This window comes from Hyperolius riggenbachi, chromosome 12 (assembly GCF_040937935.1).
Source record: "Hyperolius riggenbachi isolate aHypRig1 chromosome 12, aHypRig1.pri, whole genome shotgun sequence".
Lineage (NCBI taxonomy): Eukaryota > Metazoa > Chordata > Amphibia > Anura > Hyperoliidae > Hyperolius > Hyperolius riggenbachi.
The window spans coordinates 114,795,524-114,819,041 of record NC_090657.1 but is presented as its reverse complement, the minus strand read 5'-3'; the positions used below and the strand labels follow the sequence as shown (position 1 = coordinate 114,819,041).

Sequence of the window (23,518 nt, the reverse complement as noted above, 5' to 3'; positions counted from 1 at the left end):
CCTGCGACCTGGACAATGGACCAACTAAACATATGCTGAAATGCCCTGACCTGATTGGTCCAGCTTTTCACAAAATAGTAAATTGTTCTCTGCAAGCAGGGAGGTTTCCTACCTCTCTAAAAGAAGGAATCCTCAAGCCCCTTCTTAAAAAACCTTCCATGGATCCAGATGCTATGAGCAGCTACAGACCTGTCTCCAACCTCCCCTTCTTACGTAAAGTTATTGAAAAGGCTGTCTATCTGCTACTTGAAACCAGGCTGTCAGTAAACAACATCCTGGACCCTCTACAACAGGGATGCTCAAATTCGGATACCTCTCTGACATCATCTTCGCTCGTCCCTCGGCGCCTCCCGCGATGCGGTCCACGCACATCACGTGACTACAAACACTTCCTTCTTCAACCCAGAAGGAGGAAGTGTTTGTAGTCACGTGACCGCCTCGTGGACCGCATCGTGGGAGGCGCCGAGGGACGAGCGAAGAAGATGTCAGAGAGGTAAGCTTGACCCCCCCCGCCCAGCCCGCACAGCATTACTGGGAGATATCCGGATTGCAACTATCCGGGTATCTCCCGAATCCGAATTTGAGCATCCCTGCTCTACAATCTGGCTTTAAGAAACACCACAGCTGTGAAACAGTCCTCATGCAAGTCTGCAACGATCTGCTCATGGCAAGGGACAGAGGGGAATGTTCCATCCTAATCCTGTTGGATCTCTCAGTGGCTTTTGATACAGTTGACCATGAAATCCTGCTTAACAGACTGCAGGAGTACTGTGGCATCAGTGGATCAGTCCTCCAGTGGTTCAGATCATTCCTGACTGACAGAACACAGAGAGTATCCCTAGGACCTATGATGTCCAAACCTGCACCTCTACAATTCGGAGTGCCACAAGGATCAATCCTATCCCCTCTGCTGTTTGCAATCTACATGTTGCCACTCGGTACACTTATCCAACGACATGGCCTGATGTACCACTGGTACGCCGATGACACACAGCTATACCTGTCCTTCAAACCTGGTGGAACAGACCCTACTCCAAAAATAAACTCTTGCTTAGCTGAGCTACAGGCATGGATGAATGATAACTGGTTGAAACTGAATGCTGAGAAAACTGAAGTCCTCTTTGTCCAAAGCCAGTGCTCGCCATCAAAACAGCTCTATCCTAAAGCAACACCAATCAGGATTGGGAATTCAGACAAACAGCTCCTTGTGTGCAGCCTTGGTGTACTAATCGATGGGGAATTGAGTTTCAGAAACCAAATTTCATCTGTAGTTGAATCTTCTTACTTTCATCTGAAGAACATTGCAAAGATTAAACATCTGATTCCCCCAGAGGATCTTCCAACCCTAGTTCATGCCTTCATCACATCACGGCTGGACTACTGCAATGCCCTTTATGCTGGCCTCCCCAAAGAGGACCTGCGTCACCTGCAATTAGTGCAGAATGCTGCTGCCAGATTGCTAACAAACCAGCCTCGCCACTGTCACATTACACCGATCCTTCGCTCACTGCACTGGCTACCAGTAGAATGGAGAATACTGTTCAAGATTGGACTGCTGACATTCAAATCCCTGCACAATCTGGGCCCTGGATACATGAAGGACTTGCTGAAGCTGCACCACACCTCTCACAATCCTCATCCAGTAAAGACAGCACCATCTCTGGAGCTATTCAAATCCAAACTGAAAAGCCACCTGTTTAGCCTGGCATTTCTGGACTTATAAAATTCTTCCTCTGTACCACGATGGTCTGAGCCATGCTTATGCGCTTTGAGTCCCACGGGAGAAAAGCTCTTTACAAATGTTATTTGTTGTTGTTGTAAGTTCCTATAACACAATGACTACTCAACCATATTTTGCATAATCATAATATAAGCTGTTGGATAGGGAGACATACGTCCTCAGCCTGAAGATTGCACCCCCAGAGGTGCACAGTCTTCAAGATGTCAGTATCTTAAAGCTGCAAGCAGGGTTGGAAAGTAATCGATTAATCTGACCCAAATTTACGGCAATATGCACTCTCAGAAGTGCGCTGTCTTCTGAGCCACAACACCATAGTACTAAAGTTATAGATCGCTTATATCTGGCAAAACTGGCTCACTTTCAGGGTGTCTTTCTAACCAACTGCACCCACAGAGGTGCACCGTCTTCCATAGCGTGATGGCTTGGTATTTTAACCTGTGCCTGTAATCAGCTGTTATATTCATATACGTGCCTCTTGACTTCTCAGTGAGCAGAGATTTATATCACATTTCTAAGTTCATGTAACTCCCCATGTAGTGCAATATATCGGGGAAACAAAGTCCCAAAGACAGTATAGAGTAGGATGCGGGGGTCGGTATAGGTAGCCAAACCATTATTCAGATGTGGAAGGCATACGGCCTGCTAAATGTCCGCTGAATGAATCTTATATTGGTCCCCGATAAAGAGAGTCACCCGATACAGTGGCATAACGGTGGGGGAGAGGGGAGCGACCAAGTGGATCAATCACATCATATTGTACTTCTCTGAGAAGCGATGTCTTCTATGCCGGGTTTCCGCCATTTTGTCTCGCCGACAGCGAACTCTTTGCGGGAGGCCAGTGATGATTTTGTCTGCTTGCCATTCCGGTACATCCACATGTGGAAGGTGAAGGGTCTTTAGTAATTCTGGTAGCTCTGCTGGTGTTCTCAAGAGGTTAGGTTTATCTACTTTTATGATTACTACATGGAAGGTAAAGCCCCATTTGTATGTCAGGCCATGATCGTTAAGTGTCTTCAGCAGTGGCTGTAATGCCCTTCTCTGTGCAAGAGTGCTTGGCGCCAAATGTTGAAATAGTAACATCTTGTGGCCTTCATACTCAATGTCGTCTCGGTTTCGTGCCGCTTGCATAATTGATTCTTTTACTGCATAGTGATGCAGCCTGCAAATAACATCACACGGCAGTTCCTCTGCTTGTGGTTTGGGTCTCAGAGATCTGTGAGCCCTGTCTAGTTTAATGATGTTGTTTGCTGGTTTCTTAAGTATGCCATTGAAAATGGCGTTCAGAGTTTCTTCTAGCTGTTGTGCCGCTATATCCTCTGGTAAACCCCTCACTCGGATATTGCATCTCCTGCTGCGGTTTTGCAGATCTTCCAAACCAGTTCGGAGCATAGTGACGCTGGCTTGTGTTTCGTGGGCTTCTTTCAGCCTTTTGATGTCTGCCTTCTTGACTCTGCATCTATCTCGAGAGCACATATGCAGCCGCCATGTTGATCAACCTCCTCCCTCACCTCCTATAATTCCGCTCTAGATGCCGCTGTTATGCGGTCCGCCAGCTCTGCCAGGTCATCTTTTGTCGGTAGGTGGTGTAGGGATCTATTCGTGGCCTTAAGTGCATCAGACTCCTTTATGTTCTGTGCCGGGCCCGGCACAGCCTCCGCCATCTTGGAAGGTGTCTGAGTGGCTTTGTTTTTTTCTCAAGTACTTTGTGACTTGGTGTTGCCCTGCCGGGGTATTCTGTAGTGGCGAACCGGTCTTATATCCTTTCTTAGATCTCCCTGACATACTTTGGAGGAGATTTTGCAGGGATCAGATAGCTTTATGCAACTCCTAAGCTTAGGCAAAGGGAGAGCTCTTCAAACGTGCGTCCTCACATGTCCATGGCTAGCTCCACCCCCCCTTTTTAATTTTTCTAACGGTAAGGGTTAGGAATTCAGGGCTGTAATAAGTTGGACTTATTACAGCCCTATAAGAGGACTATAGAGCATAACTCACTGATATGGCAACTGGATGGCAATTACACACTTGTAAGTGCAGTGAAAATATAAAACAGGTCAACAGGTCAAGAAGTAGCTGTAAAACATTTAAAACAGTTATTACTCAGCATTAGACAAATAACTTAAAGGGGACAAAGCACCAGGATTTTTTTTTTTAAGAAACAAAAGTCCTCCCCGTAAGGAAGTTTCATAATAGTGTGCTGTTGAAGGGGTGGTGGTGGGGGGGATGTGGGGGGTAGGGAAGGAGGTTGAGTGTGGGCCTCACTACTTACCTACAGGTGCTGCTCCTCTGGTCACCGGCCCGTTTGGTGTGCCCCATCTTCTCTACAGCCTGGCCGCATCTGCTGACTTGTATTTCCCGGCAATGTTGTTTGTGCATGCTGCAGCAATACATGCCAAATGATGTAATCCATAGAGTACAGAGATATTCTTGCATCCACGGTTTACATCTCCCGACATGCAACATGGCATGTGAGACTACAAAATTTCTGTCAGTTTATTACAAAATTTCTGTCAGTTTATTTTCAGTTAGGTTTGCTTTGAAGCTGGTTTCACACTTGTGCGGTGCAATTCTCCTGCGGTGAGAGAGGCCACCGCAGGATAATCGCACTGCACCAAACCCACCAAACCTGCGGCAGACAGCGCCGGCACGGTAATATGCATTGGCCTGCCCCCCGCTCGCTGACGTACTCCCTGCTGGACAGGAAGTATGCCACTCGGATTCCCATAAGTCTACACATGCACGCCGAGTCAAACCGCTCACTGTCGTTCACACCCCTGTGTCGCCATTGACTTGCATAAACCTGCGGTAAGCCTTAAAGGAAACCTGAGAGGTACTAAGTCGGAGCATTTATACTTACCTGGGGCTTACTCCAGACCCATGTACTATGTGAGCTCCGTCGCCGTCTTCTCTGGCTGCTTTGTTCTTCTATGATCTTCCCTAGTAATGGGGTCCTGTCGTATCAGTCAAGCTGCACATGTGCACCCACATTGAACTCCTGTTGCTGGGAGCCTACTGCATAGGAGCGCACGTGGCCAGGCATGCGCAATTCAGCGCGACTGAACCCTATTACCGGGAAAGATTGTAGAAGTATGGAGTCGTCCGGGATGACGGGATGGGAGCACACGGAGCTGGAGGAAGACCCAGGCAAGTATAAATGCTGCTACTTAGTACCTCTTAGGTACAATTTAAAAAGGGAACAAATCACCCATTTTTTCTGGTTTCACATAGCTATAGGAGCCGCCATGTTCCTCCTTCCCCTTCTAGTTGCTCATTATCCACGGGAAGGTGTGAAGATGGCATCTGTGACTTCGCTAAACTCTTTGAAGCATAAAGCCCCATGTCCCCCATCTCCACTGCTTATGAAAGCCTTTGTTTGCTCTCTAATGTGTGCAATAAAAATAATTACATCAGTCCAGCCCCTATCTGCCTGAAATTTCTGTGGTCAGGCAGGCCTCAGAAGTAGGGTAAAAAGCCTCTGGTACATTTTTAAATGTAAATAGAAGAGGTAAAATTGATTTTTTTTCATAATAGCCACATTATTGGCATGCATTTGTAATGGGCTATTGAGATGGCATGGGTGCTAAAAATGGTGCTTGGTTCACGTTAAATATAACCATTCCTGAACTTAGACAAGACAAATAACATTTATATCGCGCTTTTCTCCTGGCGGACTCAAAGCGCCAGAGCTGCAGCCACTAGGACGTGCTCTATATAGGCAGTAGCAGTGTTAGGGAGACTTGCCTAAGGTCTCCTACTGAAATAGGTGCTGGCTTACTGAACAGGCAGAGCCGAGATTCGAACCCAAGTCACCTGCGTCAGAGGCAGAGCCCTTAACCATTACACCTTCCAGCCACTTAGAAAGGTGGAGCACAATAGCAAGTTACAGAAAAAGGCATTAACCTGTATGTCATATTTAATATAAAATGACAGGACTGATTGAGATAACACTTTAACCAGAGTATTAAAGGAAAAAAAAAAAAAAAAAAAACAAGCCCAAAAAACAAACATCTGACAAGATTGGATATAGGTTAAAAACACTTTATTAACCTTCCTGGCGGTAAAGCCGCGCAGGAGGATTTCTCAGACCCTGCTGGGCCGATTTGCATATTTTTTTTTGCTACACGAAGCTAGCACTTTGCTAGCTGTGTGTGCACACCGATCGCCGCCACTACGCCCCCCCCCCCCCCCCCGACCCCATGCGCTGCCTGGCCAATCAGTGCCAGGCAGCACTGAGGTGTGGACCGGTACTCCCTTTGACGTCACAACGTCGATGACTTCATCCTGCCCATCGCCATGGCGACGGGGGAAGCCCTAATGGAAATCCCGTTCAGAACGGGATTTCCGGACGGGCTTGATTGCCGGAGGCTCGCTACATGATTTAAAAAAAAAAAAAAAAACTGCTGCGCTGACCAGTGGCGGTTTTTAATAGACCGCCAGGAGGGTTAAAGAGAATCTGAACTGAAAACAATAAGTCAAAATAATCATACACGGGTCATACTTACCTCCTGTGTAGTCTGCTCATCAGTCTCTTTTTCCTCTCCTGCGTCCTGTTTGTCCTCTGTGATCAATAGAATTCTCTGTCCTCCATTTTAAAAATGGCCATTAACCCATAACAGCTTCCTGGTCAGCACACTGTTAAACTGTAATATCGCCCACTTGAGTCATAGGGAAAAATGGACATTCAGTTGTAACTGACAGCTGCTGATATATAACTGACAGCAACTGGTATATTTCAGTTCTGACAAAATACTGTCAGAACTGGAAGGGATCACTGTAAGAAGAGAATGGTGAACTTCTGAGAGGACCATTTGCAGCTACGTTGTGTTTATTCTAAATAATTTTACTTGCTTCAGGTTCCCTTTAAGGACTCAGTGAAAAAGTAATAACTTAACAACCTGGAGAGGTAAAAGTAAAAAAAAAAAGACACACAGCTCCCCAAACAACATTAAATATCATACAATGAGATGAGCTAGCAATTTGTTGCAGAATTTGCGAATACAAGTGCTGTAATTCCAGCAATTTAAACTACAGTAGAATCTTGATATAATAAACTCTGATATAGTAAACATTTGGGTATAGTAAACTACCTCTCCAGGTCCCGGCCAATCTCCATAATAAGTCTATGGTAGCAATGCCTGGTATAGTAAACTCTTATATAATAAAACTTCTTTTATAGTAAACATATTTTTGGCCCTTACGTGTCACTAACTCTTGATATAGTAAACAGTGGGCGGTGCATGCATCATATGTCAGTGTGAAACCCATGGTCGGCTACTCTATTCAGGCTGGTTGCAAATGAGTTGATGCCGGATATAATTTGTAAGACAGGAGAATGGCACAGGCACTGGATATACAGTACTGTACAAATAAGCAGCCTGGGGAAAATGAGGAATAATGTGAACATAAACAAAAGACGATTCAGTGTTACCACTTCCACTTTGCAGTCACCAATAAAAGCATTGTTACAGTCCTCCCATGGGATTGTATGAACTCCCAGTTATGTCTTCCCTTGTTAGCAAGGACAGTTCTGGTAGCGTGAGGAGCACAGTACAGGCTACTTTTACTAGTAGTGCAGATCAGAATGGGCCTACTCGCTTCACCCGTGGAGATATCAGAGCCACACACATTACAGATGTGAGTGGCTTATTATGATTGGCTGCATTTTAAAGAGAGGCTTAATGATTGGCTCAAGTGTGAGCAGAAAGTTACGCAGAACACATGCTGCAAGTCCTGCCCACGGATCTATTGGAGCCACTCACATGAAGTGAGTGGCTGCCTCTATTCAGTGACGGCTGCAATTTTAAAGTAACCCTGGATACTGTACTAGAGATTTGTCCAGCCTGGCTATGCAGTCTTTTTTTTTTTTTATAGATTCTTTATTTCTCATAGTGATTTACAAACATAATATACAATCATATCCCATAAAACTCAAACGGGTTATTCTAAATACATAAAACACATCACTTCCCAAAGGCACGTGGAGGCCTGCTTTGTCCATTTGTTCTTTTTACATGCAATTATATTAATCAATTCCAATATACCCCCTTCTGGTTCAATGTTGGCAAATTACCCTCACTCCATTTTCCTTCCCCCTCCTGTTCCCAACCCGCTTGTCACACTTCCCACCCCCTTTCCGCCGTGAGTCCGAAGACTCCCAAACAGTCCACATAAAAAAGAAGACCACAGATAACAAAAAAAAAAAAAAAAAAAAAAAAAGGAAAAGAGATAAAAAAAAAAAACCCCAACCAAGACCCTTCACCTGTTTCCCTGCTCCTCATCCCAACCCCCCTACCCCAGGTCTGCCCACCCCATATTTTACCACCTCTCTAGAGAGGGCTTCCGAGCGAGGACCATAATTAATCATGTCTGTGTCCCACCATCCCCATACAGCCTCTTATATTTTTCAGTGTGTTTAAACTCTTCCCATTTCTCCCAGGTTAGTCTATGTTGCTCCTCTTTACCCGCCAAATATTTTGTTAGTTCCTCCAGTCTTTGTGTTCTAGTTATTTCTCCTATCCACTCCGTTAGTGTGGGAGGTTGCTGTGTTTTCCAATGCCTTCCGATAAGTATTCTTGCAGCGTTGACCAAGTAACTGCATAGGGATTGTCTATATTTCCTAATTCCCCATTCATTATGGTGCAGGAGAAAAAAAGCTGGATCCGAAGGGAGCTCCTCCCCTAGGATCTCCCCCCCCAGCCGTCTCACTCCCCCCCAAAATCCACACAGTCTATTGCAGCTCCAAAATATATGGAGGTATGTACCCCTCTCAGTCTGGCACCTCCAGCACCCGGGGTCAAAATCTAAATACATAGTCCCTAATCTATCTGGGGTGAGATGCCACCTGGTTAATAGTTTAAACCCTATTTCTTGTATTCTGGTCGATATTGAGGTTTTATAGGAAAGTGTTATAATTATATTCCATTGAGCATCTGTAAATTGGTAATTCAGTTCATCCTGCCATTTCTTCCTGTAGGGCTCACTCGCATCTCTCTTATCATTTATCATTCCATAGATCTTAGCTAATGACCTTCTGCCGTCCCCTTCCAGACTGCAAAGTCGCTCAAATTGCGTCAACTCTCTAACAAAGTCTTGTTTTCGTCCTTTTGATAGCAGAAACTGCCTAAATTGCATAAAACTCCACCAGTCTAAATCTTCTCGCCCCCTTTGTTCTTTTATTGTATCTAGGAGTTTCCAATCTCCCCCCTCCATCAGGTCACCTGATCTATCCCCTCCTTAGTCTCTCCATCTCGCATATTGCTTTTTACTAGACCCCTGCATAAACCTGTCATTATCTACTATCGGCATGAGCGGGGAGGGCAATGGAGACAACTCGTGCTTTACTTTCAGACTGTTAAAGATTTTAAGCGTGTGATTCACATATATTCCTGCCGAATGTATAGTCCTATAAGTATGTGTGGTCCACGGGGACAGTTGTAGAGGGATACCGACCATATTCTGGTCCATTTCCACCCATAATTTATGTTGTATATTTTTATGCCAGTCTACAATTCTAGCTATTATTGCCGCCAAGTAATACTTCTTAGGGTCTGGCAACGCAAGTCCACCATGGGCCTTCCTTTGGGTCATCAGTAGGTACTTTGCTCTAGGGGGCTTATCCTTCCATACAAATCTTGTGAATTCTCTTTTTAGTGTCCTGAAAAAGATCTCTGGTACCGGTATTGGTACTGTCTGATATATATAGAGCAGTCTGGGGAGCACATTCATTTTTAATATATTAGTTCTCCCTAACATGGAGAGTTTTAACTTTCTCCGTGCCAGGAGATCCTTTTTTATAGCGTCAAGGAGTGTCCCGTAGTTCAGCGTGTATAACCCTCCCATAGTTGTCGTAATCTTAGTACCCAAATACGTGATAGCTTCCTTAACCCATTTAAACGGGAAGCTTTTCTTTAGACTTTCTTTCTCCTGATCACTTATGTTTATCCCCATGGCTTCACATTTATCCCAATTTATTTTAAAATCGGACATTCTCCCAAATTTCTTAAATTCCGCCATCAGGACTGGTAGTGATATCCTAGGGACTCTGAGATAGAACAGTAAGTCATCTGCATATGCCGCGACTCGATGTTCCCTCTGTCCTATCCGTACTCCCCTAATATCCGGATTCTTTCTTATATAATTTAGAAATGGTTCCAAGACCAATGCAAATATCAGAGGGGACATAGGGCACCCCTGACGCGTGCCATTTGAAATCGCAAATGACTCTGAGAGAACCCCATTAACCTTCACCCTTGCTGTCGGGTTTTTATACAGCGACCCTATCCATAAAGCCATTCTTTTCCCCACCCCTATAGACTGCATCACTGCTCTAATACTCTCCCAACCGACCCTGTCAAATGTCTTCTCCGCATCGGTGGAGAGCAGCACCACAGGGTCGGTCGAGGAGTCCACCCACTGTAAGATATTGAGTGTCCTCAGAGTATTATCCCGTGCTTCCCTCTTGGGGACAAACCCCACCTGATCTGTCTGTATAATTTTATGAAGCCATGGGGACACTCTACTAGACAAAATCTTTGCAAAGACTTTTAGGTCCTCATTCAGCAATGATATTGGTCTGTAGCTAGAGCATACCGACGGGTCTTTACCCAGTTTGTGTATTACGGTAATATGAGACTCCAAGGAGTCTCTGCTAAATCTCTCCCCCTCTGCACTTAAGGCATTCAAAGCCTCCACCCATGGGCCCTCTAAATCATGGATATATTGCTTAAAATACTCTATCCCGAAACCATCTGGGCCTGGGGCTTTCCCCCCAGGCATGTTCTTTACTACTTCTCTTAGTTCTTGAAGAGTGATAGGGGCCTCCATTCTGTCTATTTCCTCCTGTGTAAGCTTTCCCAGCCCTGCGTTTTCTACATACTCCCGTACAGCCTCTCTTCTAGTTTTCCCTCCTACTTCTTCGTCTCCTCCATTCAGATTATAGAGTTTCTCATAAAATGCACGGAACACCCTCGCCTGAGATTCACTCCTATAATGTTTCCTTGTTTTGTCATCACATATATAGGGTATAAAATTGGCTGTTTGCTGTTTTTTTAACGCACGTGCCAATAGTTTCCCTGTCTTATTTCCATGTTCATAGTATAATCTATTACACCTCTGTGCTGCATACCTTGCTCTCCTAAATAGAATCGATTTTAGTTTTTCTCTTTCAGCTGTTAACTCCTCAAGTATCTCTCTGGCAAACCCCCTTTTGTGTTCAGCCTCCAGTCTCTCTATCCTTTTTAAACTTTCCTGCATTTCTATCTCTTTCTCCTTCTTAATCCTACTTCCTTCCTGTATTAATATTCCCCTCATCACACACTTGTGAGCCTCCCAAACCAATACCGGTGAGGATACTGTGTTATTGTTTACTTCAAAATACTCTCTAATTTCTCTACTCAACCTTTGCGCTATCTCTTCCCTCTTTAACAGTGAGCCGTTCATTCTCCATGTGAACGTTCTTTCCTGAGAAGTTTTCTTACCTAACCAGACTACTACTGAGGCATGGTCCGAAATGGTAGTTGTCCCAATCGTTGTTCTCACAGAACATGATAGATTATGGGATACCAAAAAAAAATCTAATCTAGAGTATGTTCCATGGGGAGATGAATAAAATGTATATTCTTTATCCCTAGGGTGCTGGAGGCGCCAAACGTCCATGAGCTGATGTTTACTCAGGTACTGCTTAATTTTCCGTATTGTTCCATAAGGGAGATTAGATCTCCCCGAGGATGTATCTATCAATGGGTCCAGTACCATGTTATAATCCCCCGCCAGAACTACAGAACCTTCTGCAAATGTTTCCAGGGACCTTAACATCCCGTTCAAAAAAGAGAGCTGACCCGTATTAGGTGCGTAAATACTACCTATCGTTAACTTTTGTGAGTTAAATATCCCCTTTATGAACAGGTATCTACCATTCCCATCCCCATGGACCTCTATATCCTGCATTTTAACTTCTCTAGATATTAATATTAGCACTCCTTTTGTCTTGGAATTTGGGGCGTTACTATAGTAAGCTGTAGGATATCTATTATTAGTTAGTTTCGGATGAATGGTCCCCTTAAAATGTGACTCCTGTATCATGGCTATCTGAATGTGCTCTCTATGCAGAAGCTGTAAAAGTGAAGATCTTTTTTCGGGGGGGTCCCCCGCCGGCCGCCCCCCCCCCCCCCCCAACCACACAAACCAACACAACTCATCCCCCCCCCCCACGCCCCAGGCAGAGGACTCTTCATTCTCTCATAGCTACCCCCCCCCTATTTTCATAACTTTTATCACCCCATCCAGATGTCTTTTTTGCGCGCCTCTGCCGGATTATCTCGGGGCGACAGAGGGGGAGAGGGGGGGAGACGTGGGGGGGGGACAGGAGGGGACCCCCCGACCCGGGGCCCCAAAGGGCCCCCCGCCGGCCGCCCCCCCCGCCCCCCACAGCCGCCCCAAGAGAACAGGATCCCACCCATCACATTGCCTTACGTATTATTACATATTATCAGTCGCGTCCTTAACACAACCTCTCCGATCCCACCCAACTCCCCCCCCCCACCCAGCTACTTGCATTTTAATTCAACCGCACCCTCAAACCCTTAGTGTTTAATCTCATCTAACCCCCCTCCCCCACCAAAAATGCATTTTCATATATACAAAACATTGCAATGAAGAAATTCTCTCATTATCCCAATCCGTTACTTTTCCAGGGCTTCCAGGGGAGGCGGGAGCCGGGGGGGCCCCCGCCCACACGGGGCCCCCCGTCAGCGGGGGCCCCCCCGGGCCCGCCCCCCCCAGCCCCACACCCGTGCTTCATCCATAACTTAAACTTTAGTTACACCCCAAAGGCCCCCCCATCCCCGCCCACCTTGACCTTAGTGAATCTTGCACAAATCAAAATACATGTTGCTTAAATAATCATTTTTCAAATATCACACATTGTTCCAGATCGCCCCCATACCCTCCCCCCCCCCTCCCCCCCAGTGAGACCTGCAAAAAAACAAATACATGTCACTTAGTACATCATCAACACCTTCAACCTTATTTCCAATATCATACATTATTCATGATCCCCCCCATACCCCCCCCCCCCACAGCGCCCCGCCTCTTCATAGAAAAATCACCATCCAAATGTTCCTAGTGCATTTAAATATCACCCCTAATCTACTGTCCAAACCTAGACCATGAGGCGGAGAGTCAACCCCCCCCCCACCCCACCCCCCCGCGACCCCAATCCCGCATCCACCTCGTTCATCTACCCCTCTTATCGGGTCTATATCACAGACCAGTCTTTAGTCATTAGGCCCCTATCAAAAAACCAAAAACATCCCCGCCAGGGGGAGCAGGGGGGGGGGAGACGGGGGGCAACAGGGGGACACCGGGCGAGCGGCCCGTAAGGGAGTCAAGGACTGCATTTTCTCAAGGCGGTAATCCGCCTACACTCACGTGACGAGGTCCATCATACTGGAGGGGCCTCATTTTTGCTCTTTACCCCTGTAGGCAAAGATTCTTTCCGGATCCCATTCCTTTAGCTCCATTGGGGCCATCTCCAAAACTCTGAAAAGTTCCGGAAGTTCCTCCGGCCTCCGCAAAGAGAACAGCAGGGACCCCTTCTTAATCATCAAGGCGAAGGGATGACCCCATCTGTATGTGGCTCCTTCCCTCTGAAGCCGCTGGAGCAAAGGCTTCAGAACTCTTCTCTGCTGTAAAGTTCCTGGGGCCAGATCCTGAAATAGCATTATCTGTTTACCCTCATAGACGATACGTTCCTGCTTCCATGCAGCCGCCATGATTGCCTCTTTCTCGGCGTAGTAATGCAAGCAGCATATTACGTCTCTAGTGTTTTCTGCATTCCGTGGAGGCGACTTTAGGGCTCTATGTACTCTATCCATTAAAATGGTCTGCTCACCTTGTCGGCCCAAGATCGAATTGAAGATGGTTCTCAGGGCTCCCTGTAGTCTTTCCGGGCCAATCGCCTCTGGGAGACCCCGCACTCTAATATTATTTCTGCGAGAGCGATTTTGCTGATCTTCCAGCTGGGTACATAAAGCAATGTTCATTTGCTTCTGCCTTTCTCTCGACATCTTCATTTCTTTTATACTATCTTTTAAGGCCTCAAGTTCCTCTTCCATCTTTATCACCCGAGTTTTAAGTTCCGTTACCTCCTCCTTTACTGCTGTAACTTCTGCCCTAGTCGCCTCCAGGATTCTCTCTGTTTGCTCAGACATATCCTGCTTTGTGGGTAGATTCCTCAAATGCTTCCAGACCTCGTCCATATTTGCTGGTTTCTTTAGCTGCGGTGAGGCCATACTCTCTTGTCTGCTGTGCCTCTCAGCCACCTTTTCCGCCGAGACACTCGATCCCGGCGGCGTGAAGAACTCAGCTGCTGAGCGCTGCGGCGTTTTCGGGGCGGGAGCAAGAGCAGGGGCCGCCGCCGTTACAGCTTTCTTTCTGGCTCCACCAGTCATCCCCTTCTCATCAGTGGAGACGCCGGGACGCCAGCTCCATGTCGGGGGAGTCTCCTTGGCTGCCGGGTGCGCGGACCGTGGGCGCGCCTACGTCATGACGCAGCACCTCCTCCTCTCGTGTAAAATTTCTTGAAGTTCTTCCGGCTATGCAGTCTTAAGGTATACTTAACGTTGTAGTCCATCAAATGTGCAAGTGCTTGTACTGTACCTTCAATGGGAGGATAGAGTTGCTCCTTTGCAGCAGAGAATGTACCAGGGCATGCTAGGCTATTTCTAGGACAGTTTCGGATACAGTAAACTTCTTATATAGTAAACCACTTTTCCTGGTCCCTTTCTATATAACGAGATTATACTGTATATATACTGAGAAAAATATAAATACAACACATATGGTTTTGCTCCCATTTTGCATGAGCTGAACTCAAAGATCTGAAACATTTTCATCATACACGAAAGACCCATTGCTCTCAAATATTGTTCACAAATCCCTATAAATCTGTATTAGTTAGCACTTCTCCTTTGCCAAGATGAGCAGATAATGTGGCGGAAGTGGGGGGCAAGCTAGAAGGGGTAGCAGCCAGGAAGGGAGAGCAGCGGGCACATCGGTGGGGAGGGGAGTCAGACCCCCTTCCTCACCCGATTAGTTTCAGCATAGTATAGTGCGGGGAGACATCTCGCCTAGCTTTGCTATTCACACAAATCAGAGGTCCAATCTTGTCATACAGGCATTTTTATTCCTAATATCCCTGTTAATAGTTTATTTTATCAATCAATACTGTATAATACTAGGATGTTGGTGTAAGTGTATGTATAATTTTTGCCAATTTAGACCTTAAGACAATACCATGTCACCATTTATTAGAGCCCCTTTCTTTGAATAAAACAGGATACAGGCTAATGTAATAGATTTAACAAGACTGCATACAGGCACGTTCACATCATTGATGCAGACTGGCCGTGAGATTGGGATGCCACGTGCCGGATCGCACACCATCTGTGTTTGTGTGCGCTGCTAATCTCATTCACTACAGTGAATGGGTTAGCGCTGCGCTTGGCAAGAAAATGAATGCAGCAGTGCGATAATGCATCACATTACTGCACAGCGCATCGCATTACTGCACAGCACAGCGCACATGATCTCAAAGGCTGTGCTGTCTATGCACTTCCGCCGCTCTTACATCATACGTGCTGCCGGAATGCGCACGGCAGTGTGTATGATGTGAACAAGGCCTACCAGTGGTAGAGCTAGACGTTTTTTATATACTTTTCCTTCATCTCTAAAATAAAGGTCTTGTGAAGTCTGCTGCATCATAATCAACATCCTTTTGGTCTATGCATAAAAGGCACAACTTTTTGTTGCCATAAATCATTACTATGATGTGCAGCAATAATTATTATGCAACTGCTGTCCCTCAGAGTGTTTTAAAAAAAATAATGTGACCTGATTGACCAATAAGAGTATACCCTGGCCCTGCTCCTCATTGTAAACAATGGCCACAAATGGTGACTAGCCATGCAGCTCCATGAACATTACTAAATTTGGGTAAAGTCAGTATGTGAAAAAGATGTGATGCGGAACAAACAAAAAGCCAAATTATTCTTTATAAATAGGGCGCAGAGAAAATTGTGAATTAAAGAAAAAAATATCGTTTTTATTACTCATTTGTAAACAAGACCCTACGTTACAATAGTAACTAGGCTCAAAAAGATATCCATCAAGTTCCACCACTCACAACTTCGGCCTAATTGATTTAGTACAATGCTAAATAAAAATCTATCGGAAATTGTGGCACATCTGCCATACAAATGCTGTGTCAAGTTTCTAGTACAATATTTTCAGTTGCCATAAGATGAAAAGGAGTTTCAATACAGACTAGCCATGATATAATAAAAAGTAAAATGTTCAAACGGTTTTTACATTTTATACCGCAAGTATATTACATTAATTCCATGCTTATACCTGGTTTTCCTGAGCTCAAGATCTTCCTTTTCGATTGGCTTCGGCATTTGGCTGGCTTCAGAAATTATATTACTTATTTTATCCAAGCAGTCTGCCAAATTTTGCATCTGATAGCGGCTAACTTGTGAAGCTACAATTAATTCCCCATTTCGATTTATACGATTTTTATTCTAGACAAAAGCAAATAAAAGGAAAAGGAAATTAGAAACAAAAAATAAAAAATAATTTACAGTGATATAAGCGTATAATTTATGTGTAACTGAATATATAAAGTACTGTACAACCACAAACACTGGTGCACATGGCAGGGGCCCTGAGCTCTGCCACATGGCAGGGGCCCCGAGCCCTGCCACTGCCCGGGATCCCCGAGCCCCCATGACAAACCAATAGGGGAAGTTAAGGTGAGGCCCACTGCTGCCACCACCAGGGAATTTACCCACACTGCCTCTATACAGGTCCTTCTCAACAAATTAGCATATTGTGATAAAGTTCATTATTTTCTGTAATGTACTGATAAACATTAGACTTTCATATATTTTAGATTCATTACACACAACTGAATTACAGGGCTGTGGAGTCGGTACAAAAATCCTCCGACTCTGACTCTTCAGTTTAGGATTCCACCGACTCAAGACTCCTCGACTCCCGACTCCTCTAATTTGCATATTACAATCTTGTTGATTGAAAGTATGTAACATGAAATTCGTCTCTTAACTGCCAACGCTTAGGAATTTTAAAAGTCAACTAAAGTGAGAAGGATATGGAGACTGCCATATTTATTCCCTTTAGTCATAGACTAAAACTAGTCCTTGGTAAAAGTACTTGTAAAAGGTACAGACCAGAACAAAAACATCTATCAGGCCCTAGGCAATGTAACTGTGGGTACATGTAAGAGTGATGTGCAGGTACTCTGCAGGAGAATAAGGAGATTCTTCCTCTATTACACATTCCTCATGCACAATCTGAACCAGGTTTATGGGTGATAGACAACACCTCTGTGTTCAATGTGCACAACATTCTCGGTGGATTCTCTGCAGCTCTGTGGAGAGTGCATATGTAGAGTATAGTACTACTGTGTAACAAAGTAAACTTGAGACAGAGGAAATTAAAGTTTTATACATACCTGGGGCTTCCTCCAGCCCCCTTCAGGCTAATCAGTCCCTCGCTGTCCTCCTCCGCCACCTGGATCTTCTGCTATGAGTCCAGGTACTTGAGCCAGTCTGGCGTAATGCGCATGCACACACTCCGCCGCCGGGAGCGTACTACACCTGCGCAGCACTATTGCGCAGGTGCATAACGCTCCTGGCTGTGGAAGCGGCATGCAGCCGGACTGCACTGACTGGCTGAATTACCAGGACTCATAGCAGAAGATCCAGGTGGTGGAGGTGGACAGCGAGGGTCTGATTAGCCTGAAGGGGGCTGGAAGAAGCCCCAGGTATGTATAAAACTTTTCTTTTCATCCGTCTCAGGTACCATTTAATTCGTACTCACCAAACCAAATTTTAACAACATATCAAATTATTTGATTTCATGAGCAAAGAGTACATTTGCATAAATCAGAATCAACGCAGAATTATTTCCATCTCATTGACCATCTCTATTAGTGACACGGCTACACATTAGGCTTTATTCTTACAACATAGATGTTATTTAGTATATATAAGAGCTTCCTGTGTAGAGATGCGGCGAACTGTTCGCCCGGCGAACATCTCTGGGGCTTTTACTACTTCCGGGTCGCACTGACCCGGAGTAGAATGCCTGCGCTGCCCGGCGGAGCGTGTCCTAGATCGCGCTCCTGTTGCCAGGTACTCACTGCGCATGAGCGTGACGTCGTTCAAGTGCCCGGCAACAGGAGCGCGATCTAGGACGCGCTCCGCCGGGCAGCACAGGCGTACTACTCCGGGTCAGTGCGACCCGGAAGTAGTAAAAGCCCCAGGGATTTGGAGATGTTCGCCGGCGAACGGTTTGGGAACCGTTCGCCACATCTCTGTTCCTGTGTACACATCATATATAGTGTCACAATCAGATGTGTATATCTGACTTTAAAAATACGGGGACTGCTTTATTGAAGCAGCACAAGTAACTAATTTTGATTGGTTTATTTCATTTTTGTGGACTAAGCACAGCTATTACTATATGTATAAATTATTTATGATGAGTATTATCTGAGAAATAAAATTTTTTATCATATTTTCTATTTTAATTACAGTTAAAATTCATTAGGAGTCGGAGCATTTTTTCCCCGACTCCAGGCACCCAAAATTGCCACGACTCCGACTCCACAGCCCTGCTGAAGTAGTTCAAGCCTTTTATGGTTTTAATATTGATGATTTTGGCATACAGCTCATGAAAACCCAAAATTCCTATCTCAAAAAATTAGCATATCATGAAAAGGTTCTCTAAACGAGCTATTAACCTAATCATCTGAATCAACTAATTAACTCTAAACACCTGCAAAAGATTCCTGAGGCTTTTAGAAACTCCCAGCCTGGTTAATTACTCAAAACCGCAATCATGGGTAAGACTGCCGACCTGACTGCTGTCCAGAAGGCCATCACTGACACCCTCAAGCAAGAGGGTAAGACACAAAGAAATTTCTGAACAGATGGGCTGTTCCCAGAGTGCTGTATCAAGGCACCTCAGTGGGAAGTCTGTGGGAAGGAAAAAGTGTGGCAGAAAACGCTGCACAACGAGAAGAGGTGACCGGACCCTGAGGAAGATTGTGGAGAAGGACCGATTCCAGACCTTGGGGGACATGCGGAAGCAGTGGACTGAGTCTGGAGTAGAAACATCCAGAGCCACCGTGTACAGGCGTGTGCAGGAAATGGGCTACAGGTGCCGCATTCCCCAGGTCAAGCCACTTTTGAACCAGAAACAGCGGCAGAAGCGCCTGACCTAGGCTACAGAGAAGCAGCTCTGGACTGTTGCTCAGTGGTCCAAAGTACTTTTTTTAGGATGAAAGCAACTTTTGCATGTCATTCGGAAATCAAGGTGCCAGAGTCTGGAGGAAGACTGGGGAGAGGGAAATGCCAACATGCCTGAAGTGTCAAGTACCCACAGTCAGTGATGGTCTGGGGTGCCATGTCAGCTGCTGGTGTTGGTCCACTGTGTTTTATCAAGGGCAGGGTCAATGCAGCTAGCTATCAGGAGATTTTGGAGCACTTCATGCTTCCATCTGTTGAAAAGCTTTATGGAGATGAAGATTTCATTTTGCAGCACGACCTGGCACCTGCTCACAGTGCCAAAACCACTGGTAAATGGTTTACTGACCATGGTATTACTGTGCTCAATTGGCCTGCCAACTCTCCTGACCTGAACCCCATAGAGAATCTGTGGGGTATTGTGAAGAGAAAGTTGAGAGACGCAAGACCCAACACTCTGGATGAGCTTAAAGAGAATCTGTACTCTAATATTCTTACAATAAAAAGCATACCATTCTATTCATTATTTTCTCCTGTGCCCCTCTGTGCTGTTTCTGCCACTCTCTGCTGCAATCCTGGCTTGTAATTAACAGTTTTAGGCAGTGTTTACAAACAAACTAACCAGCTTCTAATAGGCTCAGCTAAGCATAGTGTGTGAGTCATTCATAGTATGCAGGGGGCCTGCAGAGGGTGTGTATCGCTTCTACCAATCACAAGCAGCCCTGCACATTCCAGGAAGGATACATTGATTTATTACAGAGACAGTGCAGTTAGGAAAGACTGCAGTAAGCCAGAGCAGATTAGAACAGGCATAGGAACTTATAGGATAGAAGAACCAAGGCTGAAAAATTTGTTACAGAGTCTCTTTAAGGCCGCTATCGAAGCCTCCTGGGTCTCCATAACACCTGAGCAGTGCCACAGGCTGATTGCCTCCATGCCACGCCGCATTGAAGCAGTCATTTCTGCAATAGGATTCCCGACCAAGTATTGAGTGCATAACTGAACATAATTATTTGAAGGTTGACTTTTTTTTGTTTTAAAAACACTTTTCTTTTATTGGTCGAATTAAATATGCTAATTTTTTGATATAGGAATTTTGGGTTTTCATGAGCTGTATGCCAAAACCATCAATATTAAAACAATAAAAGGCTTGAACTACTTCAGTTGTGTGTAATGAATCTAAAATATATGAAAGTCTAATGTTTATCAGTACATTACAGAAAAGAATGAATGAATAACAATATGCTAATTTTTTGAGAAGGACCTGTATAATGCTGAATGCAAAACACACCTGAAGCAAATGCTTACTCCCAGTCAGCAATCTGCCATTTTAATATGGTCAGCAGACAGCCTGTCAGGAAATCAAGTGCAATCGTATATACCAGTGTCTGCAGTACCAAATCTAGCAGGAATTGCATAAGTTTAGCAACATTCAGGTGAGAGGGTTCTTATGTCCGACCAAACCCTCTCACCTGAATGTTGCAGAACTTATGCAATTCCTGCTAGATTTGGTACTGCAGACACGGGTGTATACCATTGCACTTGAGTGGCTGACGGGCTGTCTGCTGACCATATTAAAATGGAGCAGAAAAAGTGGGATCAGCGCATCACCAGGCCGCCTCTGAATGGCCTCAGCTCAGAGATGCGCTGAGCCCCCCCAGGAACTACGAACGCACCTTGAACCAAACAGAGGCTCTGCATATACACCAAAGAAAAACTAACAAGTGGGAGCAGCTGACCAGAATTAAATCAAACATAGCAAAGAAATGAACAGCGCTACTTAAAAACAGATGAATGCTTACCTGCAAAAAAGTGCAGCCCCACTCATGGGATACAAATACACAATGAGCACACATACAACCTGTCTACCACTTGGAGGATGTTAGTTTCCACTAACAGCTTGCAATGCAATTTGTTAGGTACTCGTCCCTCCCACTGTCGAATAAGTCTTTCCTCCATGGGAGGGGACCTAACACTAACTAAAACCTACCTATGCATATGCATAGCCTGGGCGCGCTACCAGTAAAATTAAGAATTGCGCAGAAAAAGTGGGATCAGCGCATCACCAGGCCGCCTCTGAATGGCCTCAGCTCAGAGATGCGCTGAGCCCCCCCAGGAACGTCTGCACTTTTTTGCAGGTAAGCATTCATCTGTTTTTAAGTAGCGCTGTTCATTTCTTTGCTATGTTTGATTTCATTCTGGTCAGCTGCTCCCACTTGTTAGTTTTTCTTTTGTGTATATGCAGAGCCTCTGTTTGGTTCAAGGTGCGTTCGTAGTTCCTGGGGGGCTCAGCGCATCTCTGAGCTGAGGCCATTCAGAGGCGGCCTGGTGATGCGCTGATCCCACTTTTTCTGCGCAATTCTTAATTTTACTGGTAGCGCGCCCAGGCTATGCATATGCATAGGTAGGTTTTAGTTAGTGTTAGGTCCCCTCCCATGGAGGAAAGACTTCTTCGACAGTGGGAGGGACGAGTACCTAACAAATTGCATTGCAAGCTGTTAGTGGAAACTAACATCCTCCAAGTGGTAGACAGGTTGTATGTGTGCTCATTGTGTATTTGTATCCCATGAGTGGGGTCTGCACTTTTTTGCAGGTAAGCACTCATCTGTTTTTAAGTAGCGCTGTTCATTTCTTTGCTATATTAAAATGGAGGACTGCTGACTGGGAGTGAGCTTTTGCTTCTCGTGTGTTATTTATATAAAGTACTGTATCAGATGCTCTAATTTGAACATCACTTTAAATCAGATCATCACTGTACATGTTTTGTAACTAAATGCCATTAAAGGACATCCGAGGTGAAAATAAACTGATGAGACAAACAATTGTATCTATCCTCCTCCTCCTAAAAATGACTTTTTGTTTTTGTTTTGTTTTTTAGATATCCCGCAGTTTTATTTTATTTTTAAATCTAGTTTTTGCTGTTTCATAGTCTCTGCTCAATGACACATGCATTGAAGTATGTTAGAGTTCAAATCTACAAACTATTGACCCTTTTTATCAATTTCCTGCTCTCAGAAGCTATTTACTGATAGGAAAGTGTTTTATAGCTGCAATTCCTCATCAGTGAGGGTTGCGCTATAGTCCGACCCAGACATAAACTGTCACTTGCATACCTTATGTTTAAAGAGACACTGAAGCGAAAAAAATAATAATATGATATAGTGAATTGGTTGTGTACTATGAATAATTACTAGAAGATTAGCAGCAAAGAAATATATTCTCATACTTTTATTTTCAGGTATATAGTGTTTTTTCTAACATTGCATCATTCTATAATATGTGCACATTACACAACACTCAGCATTCAAAATGAGTCTTTCAGAGCAGTCTGAAGTAATGACCTCTCCTCTAGCAGAGGAAAAGTAAATAGTCCAGGAACAGTTGAGATAATAAAAGTCAGATAACAGCCCTCTCCACGACTAACTTAGTCGGAGAGCTTAATGGCTTGTTTGCATATAGATAACAACTGGAGTTTCTCAACTCTTCCTGTACTGGAAACAATTACACTGATGTATCTGATCTTAAGGTGGCCATACACTGGCCCGATTCGCGGCCGTTTCGACAGCAGATTCGATCCTGGGATCGAATCTGCTGCCAATCGTTCGCGGTAAACGCACCCGCCGATCCGATTTCCTCCCGAAATCGGATCGGTCCGTCGATCGTGCCATGCGGGAAATTACCCTCGATCGCCCGCGGGTAGGGAGCGCGTCGCTAGGTAGCGGCCGATCCGATCAGGTATACATTACCTGAAGCTGGCTCCCGGGCATCTTCTCCGCGCTGCATGGCTCTGTTCCGGCTCCATCCCGGCGCTTCCTGTGTCACTCCGTGACCAGGAAGTTCAAATAGAGGGCGCTCTATGTGAACTTCCTGGTCACGGAGTGACAGTTCAAATAGAGGGCGCTCTATTTGAACTTCCTGGTCACGGAGTGACACAGGAAGCGCCGGGATGGAGCCGGAACAGAGCCGCGCAGCGCGGAGAAGATGCCCGGGAGCCAGCATCAGGTAATGTATACAGGGACAGGCGGCAGGAGTAGCTCAACAGATTGTGATCGGTTTCAGGCTGAAATCGATTCACAATCTGTTTGCAGTAAAGGCAGCCATACGATCCCTCTCTGATCAGATTCGATCAGATAGGGATCTGTCAGCTGGTCGATCTAATGGCAAATCGACCAGTGTATGGCTACCTTTAATGTTTTATTTCTTAGCTGTGCTACACATACAAATCATATCATCATTTTTTTTTTTTCGCTTCAGTGTCTCTTTAACGCTTTCAGGCAGAGTAAGAAAAAAAAAGGAACACAGCCTAGTCATTTGCGTGCTTGGCACTTTACATACACATGTCCATCTCATCATGTCACCTCAGTTGTATATCTTCCAGTCTACAGCTGCTATAACATTTTTCTTTGTATACATTGAAGATTTTTTTTTAGTTACTTGCTTCTTTATTTTC

At 45.0% G+C, this 23,518-nt stretch overlaps 1 protein-coding gene across 1 annotated transcript in view; it reads right to left on the bottom strand.

Moving 5' to 3' along the window:
• Positions 1–23,518, bottom strand: part of MRPL58 (mitochondrial ribosomal protein L58) — a 106,877-nt gene that overhangs the window by 9,985 nt on the left and 73,374 nt on the right. The window contains exon 5 of the mRNA XM_068262003.1: positions 16,148–16,317. Within this exon, the coding sequence (XP_068118104.1) occupies positions 16,148–16,317 (170 nt within the window). The remainder of the gene's footprint in view (positions 1–16,147; positions 16,318–23,518) is intronic.